The 18,354-nt window shown below is 31.0% G+C and overlaps 2 protein-coding genes across 7 annotated transcripts; both read right to left on the bottom strand.

Annotated features, from left to right (window-relative positions):
* Positions 1–2,386: 2,386 nt before the first annotated feature.
* Positions 2,387–4,614, bottom strand: LOC128040977 (pentatricopeptide repeat-containing protein At1g62720-like). Of its 6 annotated transcripts, none has more exons than XM_052630171.1 (3): positions 4,400–4,614; positions 4,103–4,205; positions 2,387–4,008 (listed from the first exon to the last, which is right to left on the bottom strand). In XM_052630171.1, exon 3 carries the CDS (start codon positions 3,755–3,757, stop codon positions 3,170–3,172), a length of 588 nt encoding a protein of 195 aa, XP_052486131.1. In that variant the 5' UTR covers positions 3,758–4,008; positions 4,103–4,205; positions 4,400–4,614; the 3' UTR covers positions 2,387–3,169. The 6 variants fall into 5 exon arrangements, with proteins under 6 accessions (XP_052486131.1, XP_052486129.1, XP_052486126.1 ...); XM_052630169.1 differs by having other exon boundaries at positions 2,387–4,012; XM_052630167.1 differs by having other exon boundaries at positions 2,387–4,012; positions 4,103–4,614.
* LOC128041124 (pentatricopeptide repeat-containing protein At1g64100-like) lies at positions 2,525–3,153 on the bottom strand. The gene is made up of 2 exons (XM_052630465.1): positions 3,081–3,153; positions 2,525–2,964 (listed from the first exon to the last, which is right to left on the bottom strand). The coding sequence occupies exons 1-2, from the start codon at positions 3,151–3,153 to the stop codon at positions 2,525–2,527; spliced, it is 513 nt and encodes a 170-aa protein (XP_052486425.1).
* Positions 4,615–18,354: the final 13,740 nt, after the last annotated feature.

Raw genomic sequence — 18,354 nt, forward strand, 5'->3', positions numbered from 1 at the left:
AAACCACACCTGAGACAATAAACATTCTTAACCATTATGCCATCACATGGGTTAACATTTTTTCTTTACTTTCAATGTCTTTAAAAACACAATTTGGTTATTTAGTTTAAGGTTAACTTAAAGTTTTCCTTTGGTTGCCAAAACGCTCATAAGAATCTAAGCACCAGAATCACTGTAGTTCTCTACACATCTAGAAACCAACCCTTTATCTATTTGCAGAAGACTAGCAGTAGCATTAGGCAAATTTTCAAAGAGACTCAACACCATTCCTAAATTTCTTCCAATCCTAGCCATAGAGTTTGCAACTTTGTCTAAGTTCAACCTATAGTTGTAATTTTGAATCTAGTAGAACAAAATAATATAAAATTTACATGGTGTTCAATGATGGTATTGATTGGTTAGCAAAATCAACTCTATGTAGGAAAAATTATGGTATTGTGCGGCACTTGTAGCTGGTTTTGATTTTGTATATGGTATTTTATCATGTACATGCATCAATCAAGAGGGAAAAAAGAATTATTTAATGAGGTATTCTTTTGGTAGCGATTTCATCAAGAGAAGGGATTTTATCCGTAAGGAGGCTGAGGAAACTTGGAGAGTCAGTAGATTAATCGGGATGACAACTGAAATGGATGATGATTTAATCATGAAAAAGTTAGTGGGCTTGAGGTGCGACTTCTCTCTTATTTCTTTTTTTTTTTTGAGGTGCTCTTTATTTGCGACTAAATGAAGTTGGTTTACTCAAAAGTGGTTTGGTGAAGAAATTAGTGGTTAATTCGAGACTTGATCTTATCATGTTAACTTAAAACAAAACTAGCAAATGTGGAAGATGGGATTGTTCAAATGATTTGGACGGATTCTAATCGTTGGTGTGATTGTAGAGTTCTTAAAGATTGTTATCCTACGATCTCTTTCCTTAAGAATAGAGGCATTTCTATCTCGGATGAGCATGTTGTTTGTCATTGGTGCAAAGTGGAATCTAAGGATGTTAGTCACATTTTGCTGAACTGTGCCCGAGTTAACAAATTCTGAGGTATTTTATCCTTTCTTTCGTTATGGTTTGATAAGTTGGTGTCTAAACCTCTGTTTAATTGGTGGTTGATGTCTATTATGGTTGCCTTGTGGACCATTTAGAGTGCAAGGAATGATTCTATGTTTAGAGCAAATGATTTGAATTTGGAGTACATTTTTTTTCTGGTTAAATTAAGATCTTTGCATTGGATAAAAGTCTTGCCAGAATGTATGAATTTTGTTGAATCAATGTGGGGGGAGGGGGTGTCCGCGAGATTGTGAAAGGAGTATCCGTAGCCATCATACCAAGAGTGTGACCCGTTGGTAACCTTCAAACGAAGGCTGGTTAAAGTTTAACGATGATGGTTCAACATTAGGTAAATTTCGCCCGACGGAGTGTGGAGTGGATTTTAGAAATTCAAAAGGTCATGTCATTGCTTTGTTTCAGGTCCCTAAGGCGTCCAAGATTCTAATTTCGCTAAAATTATGGCGATTAAGTTAGCTCTTTATTTCTTCTTAGACTCTTAGTGGATTAAAGACTAAAAGCTTATGGTTGACTCCGACTCCATAGTCGCGCTTACTCGGTGTATCAACAAGAAATTTAGGCCTTGGAAATATTGGCACATTTTTGCAAGCATTGATGAGATTAAGATGTCCATTCATGAGGAACTGTTTAGAAAAAGTGGGAGAGATACTAATGGTATGGCAGATTCGTTGGCAAGATCAGAGTGCTTTCGATCTCAAATGTTTTTTGTAGATTGGTGATGAGCATCATTGAATTTAATTGAGATGATAGTTTCATTGTTATTTCATCGAAAAAGATTCACCAAATCATTTGCAGCGATTATTAGACTATCAAACAACAGTATTTTGTGCCTATTTGAACGTCAGTACTGCTGTTTTAAGGTGTGCTGCAGTTGCAATAATCATAACCAATAAATCTACAAAAAAAATTAAGTTAACTAAGTTTGATTAAAGATAAATACTTTATTTTACGATAGTTTTGGTAATTAAATAATGAAAAGAAATATTTTTTTTCTGTTATGAAAATATTTATCTTGTATCTGTTTCACTTGAAACAATTTTCAAAAAATGAGTTCAAGAAAACTTATCAAATACTGTAAAATGTTTTACATAAAATCATTCAGAAAATATTACATTTTTCCGAAAAGCATACTATTTTCCAGAAATCATTTTCCAGAAAATGTTTTCAATCAAACAAACAAACCCCAAATTTGATTGAATTCCACACTTGGGAGTAAAAAGTTCTGAGCAGCCGAAAATTATACTGATGCTATTGTCATTGCTACAGAAATTGGTTTTCCCCTAAGTTCTTACCATTACCACCAACAAGATTCTCACTTACAACACAAAGTCAGAACAAAATCAACAATATTGAAAATAGACACTAAAACTCATTCTAGTTTCCAGAATCTTTTATCACTGTAAAATGGTTATGTACAAACTGATTCACATTTGCAAGTTATGATCTTTACACAATTTGTGAAACATTTCAGAGCAAGATTGATTTATTAGAGTATATGATAAGATCCATAAATAAGGTGGCAGTGAATATATCTGCAGAAAAGCCCTTACCAACCATTTCCGAAAGAAGTTGTGTTGCCTTTGAGTTATAGCTGTTGCAAAGGAACCCCCGAATCATTTCATTATAACAGCAGCTATTAGGCAAACAGTCATTATCTCCCATGCTCCCAAACAACCTGTATGCTTCATCTGGCAATCCCTCTTTACACAGTCCATTAATCATTATACAATATGTGTAAACATCCAGTTTAAAGCCATTGTCTGAGAGTTGATGAAATAATTCCTTGGCAAATTCGATATGCCCAGCTTTGCACAACCCATCAATTAGGATATTATATGGGACAATATCAAGTTCCAACCCACTGTTTCGCATTGCTTGAAAAAGTTTCAATGCCTCTTCGATATGACCTGTTTTGCATAAACCATCCAGCAAAATCAAACAGGTCTATCTGGAACTTGTCCAGAAGCAAGCATCTTTCTAAAAAGTTCACATGCAGTTGAAACTTTCCCTAACTGAAACATACTCTGCATAAGAGTGTTGTATGTGACAGTATGCGGGATTGGTCTCTTTCGAGATATTTCATGAAAGAGTTCCATTGCTTCGTCTAACCTTTTACCATTGCAATATCCATTGATCATGGTGCTGTAAGTAACTATCACAACCCTTCTCAATCATCAAGTTGAAAACGCTTCTAGCTTTTTGCATTTCATTCTGCAAGCAATGGCCGTTGATTAATGCACTATAGGTAACAACATCAGGCTCAATGCCTCGCTTTATCATTGCGTCAACAATATCCTCAGCTTCAGAGACCATCCCTTCCTTGCAATGCGCATGAACCAATGTATTATACGCGACAACATCAGGCTCAATGCCTTGCTTTCTCATTGTGTCAACGATCTCTACAGCTTTAGAAATCGTTCCTTCCTTGCAAAGTGTATCAATCAATAAAGTATATGTGACAATATTAAGTAAAATATTGTTATCAACCATTTCATTCAAAAGCCTTGTTGCCTCCTCCTGCTGGCCCAAATTACACATACCATGAATTAAGCAGTTATAAGTAAAGATATTTGGTCTAATGCCTTTAACCTTCACTTCAGAGAAGAGGTCGAGAGCCTCCTTTAACAACCCGTTCTTACAAAGACAGTCAATGACAGTGCTATATGCTACAATATTGGGTTCATAACCTCTGCCTTCCATCAACCTTAGAAACCTAACAGCTCTATCAGTATTGCCGGTCTTAGACAACCCCTTAAGTAGTGTATTGTAAACAATCAAATTAGGTTGATACCTTTTTCAGTCATTTCATCGAACATACAAACGGCCTCAGAAATCTTACTTTGATTACAAAGCCCATTTATCAAAGTTGAAGAAGTTACAGCACTAGGTTCAACACCTAACTTCAAGATGCTCACAGAATAAACATCATGGGAAACGCCTAATAATTCCATCTGGCTACACATAGAAACAACAATGGCATAATGTTTCATTCTAACCATGGCTGCAAATAATTTAGTGAATTCCAGAATTGAAGGCACTTGGTACCTGCCAATCATCTTATTGAACAAAATCAAAGCATGATCAACATTCTCGAAGCCATCATCCCCTTTTCCCTTTCCTCTAACAGACATGGCTTTCTTACTTAAGGCTTTGATGTGGGGAGCAATGGTGTTAGAAGAAGAAGAAGAAGAAGAGTGGAAGTTAGAAAGATGGCTTCCACCATTAACAAGTGAACGAAGAATAAAAGAAGAAGGAAGCTTACCCATATCTTGAAAGTAAGCAAAATGAAAAAAAAAAAACAAAACAAAAAAAAACAAAGAGAGCTGAGCTTGAAAATGAAACCTTATTTGGGTTCGTTACTCTCCCGGCTGAAATAGCCGTAACAGAGGCTCCGGAGATTTCAGCTTCCTCACCTTACCGTCTACTCCTATGTCGATGGTGGATGGATGATTAGAAACATCAACGTTGGGCACCTCTCCCATAGCCCTAACATTCAGCCCATTCTTGGCACCCATCATTTTTTTCATTTCTAAAATTTCAATCCCCGCCAAAATAGTACCAATTAAGTTGTTTAAGTTCAATTCTGCTACTTACAAAATTTTATCTAACAAATATATTAATACATATTAAATATTACATCAGTTTATTATTTTCGGATAATAATTATAAAAAAATCATCTTGTTTTAATTAAAAATTTAATGACTAATACACATACTACGAGACTAATAATAAAATTTTATCTATCAAATTCAACTGTTACGGTTTACACTAAAATTAAAATTTTTTAAAGACCTTAATTATTTGAATCAAGAAATAACACTTAGGTCTAAATGTTAAAATATATTTATAAAATAATTAAAAAATTAATTAAGTCTCTAATAAAATATCACGCTTAACTTACCTTATCTTTTCATTAAACCAAAATAACATCATAGTTACTAACGAGCGCGTATATATGGTAACGTATATTGCATTCTTAAAGAAATATATAAGTTTAAATCTTGGAGCGACATTATCAAGAAGAAAGACCTCTAAAACAAACATGAAAAATACTAAAAATTAATGTAATTATATATATATATATTTATTTATTTGTTTATGTGTGTATATGTTCATACCATACATACATGCATTTGGAGATAGCTTTTAAAGTTTAAGGTATACATGGGATGTTATTCTTTAATGTGAAATTTTTTGGTAGGCTTGAATTTAAATATTTATGGTTTTATATAACTTTTTTTTCGGATCAAAACATTTATAATGTATATGAAAAGTAAATACATGAATATAGTAGATACTAGACCTTGAAATTGTGACGATTAGCTTTTTTTGAGGGTGTAATTGAAATGTGAGAGGAAAAAAAGAGAGAGAGGGAAAGTAGAAGTCAGGGTCGAGTTTGGATCATGTCTCAACAAAATTTTAGGCCTGTTTTTGAAGTTAAGGTTCTGTTTAACCCGAAAAATAGGCTTGAAAAATACCCAAGTCTAGTTCAAATTATAAAATCTAAACCCGAGCCTAACCCGTATTAAATTTTTTATTATAAAAGTTGAGATACAAAATTATGTCAAAAATTAAAATATAAAAAATAAATTATTTTGCATTTTAAGCCGAGTTTTGTAATATTTAGGGATATAAATTGATTTTGGAGAGAGCGTGAAAACGTATCCAGCTGAAAGCGTTTTTTACATAATTGGCAGGAATCTGCACCCAACTAGACGCGTTTTCCCTTACGCATTATTTTATTTTATTTTTAATAAAATTAGTTACTTTGATCAGATGATTAAATGTTAGTGGTTTTGTACGATTCCTCTTTTAAGCACATTTATAATTTTTATTTCATCATGTTTCAAGCTTTTTTATTTATTTATTTTTAATTAATAAATATATTGTTTTGAAGTTTTTTTATTTTTAATTCATCTTTTTAATTAATGTCTCTTTTATTTATAAAATTAAATAATAAGTATGTAATTATATAATAAAATATATATTTTATTTATAACTTCTTTATATATAATACAAACATCAACTAATTTTGTATGTAATATAAAATGAAATAATTATTTCAAATATAATTATTGTTTTTATATGTAATATATTTCAAATATTTTTAATCATTTGACCAAAAAAACTAATTATATTAAAAAAGTCAGAAAATGTGTCTTAAAGTAAAAAAATCGGGATAGTAAAATCAAGAGTGGTCACGCTTTGTTTTTAAATTAAGGTTGTAGGAATTTTGTAAAGTGAATTAATTTGGTTTTGTGATTAAGTGTTGTGTTTGTGTATGAGAAATCCTGTGTTCAAATTTTTTTCCTTGAACTTTTGCTATTTTTGCCCTAACCTGTAACACCCCTAACCCGTATCCGTCATCGAATTAGGGTTACGAGGCATTATTGGACAAAACACAACTTAATACAGACGTTCAGCAGAATTCAAGAATTTAACATTTATATGCAATTCGTTTGAATACAGGTTTAAATCTACTATTTTCAAATCAAGATATAAGCATTGTATATATATATAAAATGAAATATATTAAGCTTAGTCAAATTTTAAGTAAGTATAATTATAAATTCTACTTTAACCTTTTAAAACAAAACAAAACATTTCTATCCCGTTAAACCATAATAAAATAAGCCATTTTGTATGGCTATTAATTATATACATATAAAAGAATCATATAATTCCTTAAGTAAATTTATTGAGATCACAAATACCATTCAAACATTGCTATCTTAAGTCATTTTGTTGATATCTAAAAGAATGTATATTTAATTAATACATATAAACGAACATATGTATATTCATTATATGCATATAACCAAGCTATAATCATACTCACTATCTGCATATCTTGATTGCTAGTGTACTTATCGCTTGCACTTCATCGAATACATTTATATCTATAATTATTCAAATACATATGCCAAAAGCATATATTTATACTTATCAATTACATGTGCCAAATGCACATATATACTTGTAATCCACGTATGCGAATGCATACATATATATATATATATATATATCCAACAATTTCATAACAACCAATATACGCACTTACTCACTAAACACAAAGATCCAAATGTTTATATGCGCATCAAATACATAGAAACAAATGTTCATATATTTATCCATTACATATAACCAAAATCATATATATACCCAATGCATATAATCACTTAATTTAAACAGATTTACCGGCACTTAGCCTGTTAGGCTTAAAGCCTGATTCAGATCACCGGCACTTAGCCTGCCAGGCTTATAACCTGATTCAGATCACTGGCATTTAGCCTGATTCAGATCACTGGCACTTAGCCTGTTAGGCTTATAACCTGGTTCAGATCACCGGCACTTAGCCTGTTAGGCTTATAACCTGATTCAGTTCACCGGCACTTAGCTTGCTAGGCTTATAGCCTGATTCAGATAATCGGCACTTAGCCTTCTAGGCTTATAACCTGGTTCAGATCACCGGCACTTAGCCTGTTAGACTTATAGTCCGAAATGTTTCACCGGCATCAAGCCTGCTAGACATAAAGTCTGAATTATCTCACTGGCGATAAGCCTTCTAGACACTAAGCCTGAAATATCATTTCACATAAGTTGTAACTCATATTCAAACTATATATGTATATAAAATCCATACATAAAAATTCAACCCAAAATTTATAACTTATATTCTTGAACCACATGGATATATATAAAGTTCAATCACCAAATCCAACATTAATATCTCAATGATTCAACCGAACACATTTATATATAACTTCATACTTTAGATACTACTACTAATACCATACTATTTAACTTAGAACATACTATGTACATTGAACATTCGAATCTCACATATACCTATATAATTTCATACCCCATTTCAATATAAAACTTATACATGTACATATATACATATTCAATCTAACATATATACATATATAATTTTATACTTACATTGAAACAAGTACTTATACTTGTATACACATACATTTTCAATTTAACGTATACATATATAATTTCATACTTATACTCAATATAAGCAATTATACATAAATATACATGCTTATTCGATCCAAACATATCTGAATATATTATACATATATATATGTAACATCCATACTTTTAATAAAATCCAAGAATTTATACTCATATATACATACCTATTCAAACCTCTTGTAAACATATATAACATTCAACATTAACTAAATTCAAAACTTATTTATGTATATACACATATATCCAAACTTTATTTATATAAATATAACATACATACTTTTAACTAAATTCAAGAACTTATACATGTATATATATATTATCCACTATTAGTTCTATATTATTGAACTTTAAACAAACTTTAGCTAACATACATGTAATTTGCATCATTAATATCAACTTACCAAAGTAAATTCTTGTATTCGGCTATCAATAATAAAATTTAAAGTTTCATTCAATTTGAATGTATTAAGTTTCAGCTTATCATATGTAAAATAAATATAATAAGCATATATTTAATTTAGATAACATTTAATTGCTAATTGACTTACCTCGGATGTCGACGGACACGTTCGACTATTCCACTACTTTCGTTTTTCCCCAATCCAATTCCGTTTTCTTCGTTTCTTGATCTAAAAATATTCAAATTTAGCATTTTTATTCATCAAATCATTCAATTAAATCCAAAAATACATAAATGGGCAAATTACCATTTTGCTCCTAATATTTTACACTTTTTACAATTTAGTCCTTTTTGCACAAAACACAAAATACACAAAATTTAATCACACCATACTAGGGCCGAATGTTCCTAGTGTTCACACAAGTCCACACATTTCATTTATTTCACATTTTAGTCCCTAAAAAAATCATTTTCACAATTTAGCCCTAATTACTCAATTTCACCAAAAATTCAAAGACAAAAATGTTAATCTTTCACATATCTTTCATTTTTCATCATCAACTATCACAAAGCTCAATTATTCATCAATGACACATTTCAAAATCATCAACAATTCACAAAATTAAGACATGGGTTTTGAAGTATTCAAAGCAACGATATCAAAAACGTAAAAATTATCAAAAACAGAACAAAAACTAACCTTGAATTAAGCTTCAAAAGATGGCCGAACCTAGCTTAGGTTTCTTTCTTTTTCTTTTCTCTAGTTTCGGTCAAAATAAGATGAAAATGTAGCTTTTAATTTGTTTGCCTTTTAATATATTAACTTTATAATATAATATATTATTATAACCTTTATACATAATATAAAAACTATAAATTATAAGAATAATGCCGTCCACTATCTTGATTAATGACCTAATTTCCTATTAAGGACTTCACATTATAAAGACATTAGCAAGTTAGCACTTTACACATTAATTAGTCAATTTCACATTTTACGCAATTAAGTCTGTTTATTAGATTAAGCACACAAACAATAAAATCAATTCACGAAACTTTCACACATGTAAATTAACACATAATAAACACAAAAAATAATATTAAAATATTTTTTAGACTCGGATTCGTGGTCCCGAAACCACTATGTCCTATTAGGGTCGAAATCGGGCTGTGACATAACCCCTCTATCCTTGAACGTTTGGTTTATATATTATTTTCGCTTAATTGATGACAAAAATGAGCTTGTTGGTTTAGTGGTAAGGCTTCAACTTATTTAAATGTGTTGTGTTTAAATGTTGTTTGTGTAAAATAGAAATTATTTTTATTTTTTATTTTAAACTTTGAGAAAAATATGATAAGGATAACTAATCAGATTTAGTGGGAGTTAATGGGGATCTGGGTAGTTTTTTGATAAATCTGTTTGAAATTATTTTCCCAAAATTCTCAATTGCCTTTCCACTCTCCACTCTTTCAGTTTTGGCTTTTCAAGTTAGATTACTACATAAGATTTTCTTTGTTTTCTTCTTTTTTTTTCCCCTTTTTTTCTGAAATTTTCTCTTTTTCCTTCATTCTCTTATCTTTTTTTTTGTCTGCCATCATTATTTTGGTGAGTTCGTCACTCGAATTTTGTAACCAGTCTTGCGTGTCTGGAAGTTCTTTGCTACAGTACTTAAATCTTACTGTAAAGTAAAATTTATTCTTGTGGTTGGGAGTGTTGAATGTGAAATTTTGGTTAATGATTTGTGAGCGATTTCTTTTGGGTTAATTTCTCTTGTGTTTTTGTTAGGAGATATTTGAGAGACGTAAAACTCTCATTCTGTTAACACCCCAAACCTAGCCTAGACATTATGGTCGTATTTGGCAATGGCACACGATCGTGTTTTTGAAACCTCATTGTTACGATGAAAGCATTCCATGTTATTATCTTTAGTAAACCTTTGTTAAAACTTAGGAAGTTGACTTTATTCATTTAAAATATTTGTTTTGAAACATCTCTCGTTGCGGAAACTTTAATAAAACAGTCTAAGTGATCATGCGTTTAGAAAATACATTAACTTTTTGAAAACCGAATTTCTTACGACCAGCAGGTATAAATTCATAAAGTAAAATAAATAAATAAAAACCCAAAATATAAAACTAAAGTCCCAGAGAGTCCTTAAATTACAACCCAAATAATCAATAATAATCAAATCATAAATCATAAATTGAAAACCAAGTAGTCCAAAAATTACTGTGGTCACCGCTGAGTTTTCCGTCGCACCGAACTGTCTAAGTTTAGGGATTACCTGTGCACATTAAACAAAAAGGGTGGGTTTACGTAAACTCAGTGTGTAATCCCGTAGAAACAAACAAACAATCAATATTCACAGTGCACAGTTGAACAACCTTGGGCCTAATCCCTTTTCAGTATCAGTGACAGTTTGGGCATTAGCCCATCTCAGTACAATGTCAAAAATGTAGTAGGGCCTTAGCCCATCACAGTATCAGTAGTAGTAACAGCTATGCAATTGCAAAATCCTACCCAACTAGCCTCTACACACCATCTCCGTCCAACCCTACACTTTATGTAGGGATATAATCAACCCCCATCCCTACACTCCTAGTGGTACCTAATGTGGCACAAAACAGTAGTTTACAGCTGAGCTGCTAGTAAATTAGGCTTAAAGCCTTTCAGTACACTTCCTCCAAATAACAACCCCCAACCTAATACAAAGCAATATACCATGGATGATATGCTATTATGTAATTTCAATACATATATTCAGTTCAGATATTAACATGCTCAGTACAAATATCATTCAGTCAATTTCACATATTTAGGGGTCTAAGTAGCGATTACCGACCTTACAGTAGGTTCACAGTCAACTTGGGCGACCCGTGCAACCTTAGAATCATTTCAGTAAAAATGGGCCCACACGCCCGTGTGTGCCTGTGTGGCCCACTCGACCCAAATTGGCCTTGGCCATGTGATCCATTTTTAATGTAACCTATGCTAGCTAAATATTCATATATGTTTCCACTGTTTACTTATATGATCATTCAGAGCTGTCTACTTGAGTCATTGTCACTAAATTATTTATATCTTGAGCTACAGAATTCCAAATTAAGATCCGCTTAATGTTTTCGAAACTAGACTCAAATACCTTTCTACCATAAAATTTTCAGGATTTATAGCTTATCAAATAAGTACAGTAAAATCTTCACAATTATCCTTATTCTGCTGTTTGATAGCTTCAACCTTTCCTTAATAAAAATTATTTATCTCTTAGTACGAAATTTGGATGATGTTTCCATTTATTTCTCTTGAAAATAGACTCATTAAGGATTTAAACGTATAAATTTTTTAAGCCCCTAACTACTTTTTTACAATTGTTTATGATTTCCCAAAGTTAGAATTCTAACATTGTCTCATAAAATTCATCATATCTCATAACTTACAATTTCATTGCTTACACTGTTTCTTCCATGAAAAACTAAACTCAATAAACTTTAATTTCATATTTTATTCAACCTCTAACTCATTTTCCACTATTTTTGATGATTTTTCAAATTTAAACTACTGTTGCTGTCCAAAACTATTTTAGTGCAGAATGTTGATTTCCAAGTTTATAACATCCTTATTTCCTTTTTCTACAATTTTTTTGTATCATTTTCTTTTATTTCTCTTATTTCTCGACAACAAGCAATTTCGGCTTTTGTTCAAATCCTATTTTTTGCGTTTCGGGTACACACCTAATATCATTTTACTGTACAAAGTAACCTGAGCCTTTAAAAACTTATATCTGACCAATATATCCCTTAATTAATCACTTGATTCGTCAATCAAACCAAATATCCCCAACATAAAACTCGAGAAACTAAACCAACGATGATTCGAAAACTTACCGCGACGAATCTGATAACCAGTCGTCTCCACAAACTGGAATATCTACTTAAAACCTTTGAACAACACCTAAACGAAAGTAAAACAAACCCTTTGTTAATTGCCTAATCGAAATACGATAACTAAGGGGGAAAATTCCACTTACCAAAATAGATGAAGTCGAAAGTTACACCCAAAGAGATGACTCGTAAAAAAAATACAGAAACAAAAAAGGAGGGGAAGGAAAAGAAACAAGATTTGGCCAAAGGGGAATAAAAAACCAAAAGTGACCAAAAAGGGAGAAGACACGATAGAGAAACAAAAGTCTAACATCAGAAAGTTTGTTGGGGAAAAAAATAGAAAACTGATAAGAAGAAAATCTTATTTTGATAACTTCTCCCCAATTCATTCAAAATACCAAAATACCAAAATTCATTCAAAATACCAAAATTTGCCCAAGTGAAGGCTTGAACTTGGGACCTCCCAAATACTCCCAGAACACATAACCACTAAAGCTGACAGATATTTGTGTCATATTTTCACAATAACGAAATTGGAAATTTTAGGGCGTTGCACATTCAACGATTAGTTAGCATTAGAAACTATTACTTCAAATCAGGGTAAGTGACTGAATGTTTGTAAAGGCATGATTTTTGGTGCTAAGGCTAAATATTTAGTATGTGTGGTTGAAATAGTGTCTGGCTTTTAGTATATTGAGATTTGATTTGTATATAGTTATTAATTGGTTCGTTATGAATGCTGTTTTTAGGGTCTGAAAGTGTGTTGTAGTATTGTTTTCCATTTTTATTAGGTCTGTACCTTTAATCCTGAAAAACAGCGAACAACGCAAAGTTGAAAAACTCACTGTCAAAGCTACATGGCCATGTGGGTCACACGGGCTAGGTTAAATGGGTCATGTAGGCCACATAGTCGTGTGTTAGGCCGTATGGTCCACACAGGCTGGGCTAGTTGGGTCGTGTGGGCCACACGTGCATGTAGGCTCATTTTAAGTAAAATTTTGTCAGGGATGTATTAGAAGTGCGATTCAAGATCAGCCACTTCATAGGTTACAAAATGTGTTATGTGTGACTTATAGATGTAAAAATTGATGTTCTACCTCTGTTTATCTGATTTTTGAAAGGATGATAGTATGATTTATTGTGTATAGCATGTATGACTTTTAGACATGAAATCTGAAATACTGATATAACATGTGTAACATCCGAGAGCATATCTGTGGTATAATTTCTACATTTGGTGTAACACCCCCAACCCGTATCTATCATCGAAACAGGGTTACGGGGCATTACCGAGCTTACAGATCAACAGACAAAAAACTCAAACATTTCATATCATTTAGTATTCATGTCAAAAACCAATCGACATCATACATATTGTCCCTAATACTAGCCATCGAGGCCCTAAATACACTTTAGAAACAAATTGGGACTAAATTGGAAATTTAGAGAATTTTTCAGAAACTTATAAAATTTTAAAATTGCAAGGGACACATGGCCATGTGAGCTTACTGACTTGCTCTTTTAAAAGATACAGGGGACACATGGCTGTGTCACCTGGCCGTGTGTCACACACAGCTAAGACACACGCCTGTGTCTCTGCCTGTCTGGACAAAAATAGGCTATTTTTCAAGCCATATTTCTCACCCAAATTGGTACCAATCTAAACATAACAATTTGCATATAACCAAGTCATAAATAGGCATCCAAAACCAACCAAAATCAAGCTTAAAATATGTAATATTATCACATACAACCAATATGCTCTTAGGCACCTCAAATGACAACTTATAACTTGTAAATCTAAGCATTCAATTTATCCAATTGTTTGACTAACTTATATATATATTTGTATCAAAACTTACCATATAGATCATAAATCAAAACATAGCATTTAGTACTATTTATGTACTTTATCTCTAGCATCAAATAGTCATATAAGTCACTTATAACAAGTACACCAAAACACCAATACAAACCATTCAAAATCTAACATCATTTTACATATGTGCTTTCCATAACAAGCACTAAATCACTCCAAAGTAATATACATATTAACCATACCACACCACACATCAAACATGATAAGGCCATTTATACATACATAGCAAAATATTCCAAAACACAAGCCAATTCAAATGGCTAAAAACATAACAAAACATGTAGACTATCATTAGCCAAAATAACCTATACATGCCATTATAACCAAAAGTACCGAAAAAGCTGATAGATAGTGTGATATAGCTCCGCCAAACTTTCAACCCGAACGAGCTTCCGAATCACTATAAAACACAAAAAATAACATAGAGTAAGCATTTAAGCTTAGTAAGTTTGTATAACATAGAATTTAACTTACTATTTAACCACAATTTAGGTAAATAACTCAAAGCATATCACACTTCAATTTGGCCAAAGCCTAACACATATTCATCAACCAAGTTAGCCATGTAATTCATATAAAAATTGAAAATCATGTATGAGTTCAACAATTATTTAAATTCCATGTACATGTAACATCTATACCATGTATCCGTATATCATATATAAACCATTTCCATGTAATTCATGTAAATACCTGTACTAGTTCGTATCGAAATCATATAAACTCGTAACAGAACTGTGCCCGTTAAACCACTTAGAATCTCGTTAGATACGCAGGTAGTACACACGAAGTGTACTGAACTGTAATCCATCAATTCCTGTACATGTATGCTTATACGAGCTATAAACTGTAAGCTCTTTCGATCTGAATTATGGTAAGCTCCTCCAAGTTGAATAATGATAAGCTCATACGAGCTGAGTATCGGTAAGCTTATAAGAGCTGAAATTGGTAACCCTAATGACATGTCATTTGTATCATACGAATTTCTAAGGTTCAAACAGGACTTGATAATCGTCGTACGTTGTTAGATATGCGATCGATATTCATATATGATGATAATACAATTAAAATACATTTATTTCAATTAAAGCATATAATTACACAATTTAATTACACAAACTTACCTCGATAAATTTACATAGATTTGAAGACGACTAATTCAATTTTTTTCCTTTGCCTCGATCTAATTCCAAACAAGGTCTAACCGGATCTATACGAATGAATTTAACTCAATTCAATATTCTACTTAGTTCAACACATATTTTTGATAAAATTACCATTTTGCTCTTATACTTTTAATTCTTTGCAATTTAGTCCTTAGGCTCGAAAAATGAAATTCATTCAATTCTATCCCCACCCAAGCCTTTAAACATGCTTATAGCAGCCCATAAATTTCAAAAATTCACACTTTTACCACATAATTTATCACGTTTCTCAATTTAATCCCTAATTGATAATTTCATCAAAAATTCCTTTACAAAAGTTGTTTATCTAACAACAAACATTATTTTTCTACCATTAAACTTCAAAACCCTAACATATTCATCAATGGAAAAACTCAAATACTTTAATATCTTAACAAATTAGTCCTCGGGCTAGCTAGAATAAGCTACAACGATCCTAGAAACATAGAAATCATCAAAAACGAGATGAAAAATACTCACACGCAAGCAAAATAGGGATGGCCGAATGAAGCTTCATCCATGGCTTCTTTTTGTTTGAAATTTCGGTTGAAGAAGAAAAAGTAAAGATGAAAGCTTTAATGTTTTGTTTATTTTATCATTTATTACCTATTTACAAAATTACCCTTATCTAACCTTAAAAATTACACTAATGTCAAGCCATGCACATCCACTATCACATTTGATGGTCTAATTACCATATAAAGACTTCCAATTTAAAGTTCTATAACTATTTAATGCCTTTAGCTATTAGAACTCAACTTTTGTACTTTACGCAATTTAGTCTTTTTTTATCAAATTGAACATGTAAACGGTAAAATTTCTTAACAAAATTTTTATATGGTAATACTATCATGTTTTAGATCATAAAATAATATTAAAATAAAATTTTTGACTTAGGATTTGTGGTCTCAAAATCACTGTTCCGATGTTACTAAAAATGGGATGTTACATTTGATCTGTAATTTGAGAAATTTGTTTAAGCATGATGGTATGTTCTGATGTGTATAGCATGTATGACATATGCATCTGTTATTTATTTAGTGATTGCATGTGCATTGGGGTGAGATTATGATGTGATGGAAGAAGTGTCGGTAATTTAAGTGCATATTGATATTAGTAAGCCATCGTTGCCGGGCAACTCGAGATGGCAGGTCACTATTTTCAGGCAACTCGAGATGACTTAACTGGTGGTATAATCGCATATCTATTTTGGTGGTTTGATCACATTTATCTAATTTTGGCAAATTACCGTACCATATTTGGCAGCATGACTACACTATTTTGAAAAGTGACATACACTCACTTATAGGTGTATGGGGTTGGATGGGTATTCGTTACCCTAATTGGTCTGTAGGGATGAACAGAGATGGTGTGTAGTAGATGAGGGTAGGATATGTATTTACATTTGTGTCTATATTTGTATCTGTATTTGCATCTGTATTTGCACCTGTATCTGTATCTGTATATGTATATGTATTTACATCTGTAACTGCATCTGTATCTAAAATTTTCATTTGTATCTATATCTTTCTTCTTCTTCTTTTTGTGGATTGAGTTACATATTGAGCTCGTTAGCTCACCCAAATTTTCTGACTTATTAGGTAATCAACAAACTTAGGACCGAACAGTGTAGGAGCTCAGATTGATTTTTTGGTCAATAATATAAATCGATTTATGATTAATTTATTTATGATCTTTTGGATTGTAAATTTGTTTCTGGACTTTCTTTATAGTTTCTGCTCATTTTGGTATTTTTATCATAAGACTACGATAACGTATGAATTATCAAATTAGAAATCAGTTTCCAAAATTAAAACTCTAAAAATTTTTGCTGTAATGTGATTTGGTGGTTTTTCTGTAAAATAAGTGTTTTTTCGAACATGAGATTTTCCAAAAATATGTAAGAGTTTTGCCAAACTTATATTTTTGACACACACACTAAGTTAGATAAAATCAAAATTTTTTTTTAGAGTTAATGTAATTCCTCAAGATCTAGTAATAACTTCTACGTCGAGTGTGGGGTGTTACCAAACCCATTCCTTGAAGCTTCCTCCCCAAGACCTCCTCTTCCATATTGCTTGAACCATCAATACCTAATTTAAACCATGATTATAATTTGCACAAATTAATAAATATTATATAAAAATAAAAAAATTAATTAAATATAATAATTATTAATATTATTAAATATAATTTTTTGTTAGAAAAAATTTCTTTAACATATTGTTTTCTTAAATTTCGTTTAGTTTATCTTGTTTGATGAACTCAATTAATTAAATTACTTTAAATAAAAAACTTAATATTTATATAATTAAAAAATCATAATTAATATGAATTTATTTTATAATATGGGATATAATTATATTTAGTACATATTGTATTACAAAAACATATATACATATAATATATCAATTGTTATATATACATAAAATATGAATATGTAGTAATTATTATACAATTATGATATTATAATGTACTTTCTTTTATTAACAATATGTAACCTAAATTTTAAACGTTAACTAATTTATGGTAATTATAATATATATAATTAACATTATATAGTTAAGGTAGATTATTAATGATATCTATTCATATATACAACTAAGTTATTATAATGTACATTCTTTATATTAATGATATATGCAAGCTTACACCGAGTAACTAATTTTATGGTAGATTATAATATGTACAACTATTTTTTTATCTCGTGCGATGCTCAAATTTAGTTGTATGTATAAATTAAATATATTGCATGTATTTGTGTAACGTTTTAAAATTTATGATCGAGAAAGTAAAATATAATCACTTGGCTACATAATTTTAATCTAAACTAGATTTTATTGATTATTTTATAAAATAATCAATATTATTATGAGGTTATTTTGTCATGTTATTTGATGGTATTCAAACCCAAAACACCATAATATTTAACATTTTAATTTTATGATTTCAACGGAAGTCTAA

The sequence above is a fragment of the Gossypium raimondii genome, chromosome 5 (genome assembly GCF_025698545.1).
Source record: "Gossypium raimondii isolate GPD5lz chromosome 5, ASM2569854v1, whole genome shotgun sequence".
NCBI lineage: Eukaryota > Viridiplantae > Streptophyta > Magnoliopsida > Malvales > Malvaceae > Gossypium > Gossypium raimondii.